The 2097-nt window shown below is 55.7% G+C and overlaps 1 protein-coding gene across 1 annotated transcript; it reads right to left on the bottom strand.

Annotated features, from left to right (window-relative positions):
• Positions 1-399: 399 nt before the first annotated feature.
• Positions 400-966, bottom strand: WHR41_09567 (uncharacterized protein; the record flags this gene model as incomplete). The annotated part of the gene is made up of 1 exon (XM_069378170.1): positions 400-966. The coding sequence occupies one exon, from the start codon at positions 964-966 to the stop codon at positions 400-402; it is 567 nt and encodes a 188-aa protein (XP_069224905.1).
• Between the last annotated feature and the right edge of the window lie 1131 nt (positions 967-2097).

Below are 2097 nucleotides of genomic sequence, written 5' to 3' on the forward strand. Positions count from 1 at the left end.
CGCTGCAGCCATCTGCAGTCTCTGCGTTAAGGAAGGCGTCTAGCACGACACCATCGCGTGGCCACGGCCAGGACATATCAAGCATTGTGCCATCTGGAATTTGTCCCGCAAGCTTGGAAGCAGGAAAAGCGCTTGATACCTTGATCAAATTCTTTCTTGAACAGCCCCCTGACTGTATCGATCGACGGGACTTTGTCGCACTGTGACAATTGAAGGAAAAGGTGAGGACTCAAGTGCACGACGGTTGAAACAATATCGGGTGCTTTCTGCAAGTACTGAAGTTCATGCTATGGGCGCGAACGTGCGGCTCTTTGATCAAAAGTGTCGCCACTGCAAAGAAAGGGGACGAGCACCCACTGCATTACCTCTGGCAACTGCGCACCGAGGCGCACTGCAAATCTAAGGACTCTTTTCGTGCATGGCTCTTGCCGTCTTCTGCCCTTGGCTGACGCGTGAGGACTTGCGCGCAGGTCTGCGCTCGCTCGTAAGCGGGTCAGTGCTCTGGCACCCGGGACGCCTTCGCTTCTGAGGAACTTGAGAGCAGAAAGAATCGGGTATAGTTGATGGTGTTTGAGTTCCTTGACGCACGACGGCACGGCCATCGCTGCACCATGCAGAGCCTTCCGGAAACTGGGTTTTGCCTGGTGGGAACGTCTCGAAAGCTTCTGTAGTGTCATCACGCTGATCGGGACACTTTGCTGGGGCGGAGCATGCCTGAGCGGGAGGTGAACTTTTGCTGGCACTGGGGCTCCGCGAGACTCGAGCTCGCGCATTGAATGGTATAGGCACCAGTTTCGCCGAAATCTCGTAGGTACCCCAGCCGGGGCATTTCATTTCAACTTCCACAGGCCCTCTGTTGAAGCAAGCGTTCGGCCATGCTGTAACGCAGATTGTGGTCGCACCACAAACAAAAGCTTTGACGGAGAACTCAGCATCCACCGAGGGATCGTGCTCCGGCTGGGCCATGGTCGAGAACGTTCAAAGAAGTGTATACCGGAGAAGCGCAGACGTGGATGGAACAGGTGTAGAAACGATGTATGCAAGTTTGCGTGTTTCTGGAAGCCGACCATGTAGACCGTCGTTCTTTTTGTAAGCCTTCCATGTAAGCCCTCCCCGGGCCTAGCGACTGTTGCTGCCTGGACTTGCACATACCTCATGCATGGGACGCCTGCGCCCTACTACCTGCCTTGCCTCAACATACGCGAAGGATACGATATCTCGCAGCTAGTGTGCCTCCTTTCGACGAAGAACTGATCCACCGTGGCAATCAGTTCACTGCCACGAGTCATTCTTTGCCCTGGCAGCGTGTCGCGCCACTTTCGACGATTGGCAAGTCAGCTCAGGGGTTGCAACCGAAATTGCAGCCAGTGCCTCGATTGTCTGTTGTCGAGTCTTCAGGTCTGCCTTGGAAAGGGGGGCTTTTCACGCGTTTCCCCAAACCACTGCTACCCTTTCTCCAACCCACACCACATCGTCTGCGCTCAGCCTCAAGCTCCCAGCAAATGCGGCCAGGCATCGACACCTCGAATCAAGATGGGAAGACACCCGACAGACTCGAGAAGCCACCATGCAGAAAGCGACCGACACTCGACGACGACCGGATTGCACGAGGCCACAGGACCCAGCGGTTTCATCTTCGCCCCGCTGTGGGATAACATCGGACGTGCAGTCTGGACACCGAAGTGGACAGGATCCTCGTGCTCTCTGCCGAGGTCAACGGGACAGCCCCAATCTGGCTCCGGCTGATCGGGCCTGGAAACGCACTCAACCTCAAGCCGAGCACGAAAGTGACTCGCCAGTCCATAGTGACGTTGGAGGTCGACACGGAAGCCGTGCCCCAATCGCACCACGATTTGGCGGAGTATCGGATTGGAGCACGCGGGTGCTTGTTCGCAGACGTATACGTCTACATCTATCAACACGGCCTTGATGAGTGGTCTTCCACCAACCCCAACGAGTTGCTTCAGTACGCAGAAGTCGTGACGTGGACGTTGGTAATCCTCTACGACCTCACGGGAGCCATTTTTGACAGATCTCCAGATTCCAAATTCTCGCGTGCCTGGGTCCGCAAGAAGCTTTTGCCCTGGTAGACTGTGG

This window comes from Cladosporium halotolerans (assembly GCF_011745625.1).
Source record: "Cladosporium halotolerans strain TM138-S3 chromosome Unknown Sca155, whole genome shotgun sequence".
NCBI classification, from domain to species: Eukaryota; Fungi; Ascomycota; class Dothideomycetes; order Cladosporiales; family Cladosporiaceae; genus Cladosporium; species Cladosporium halotolerans.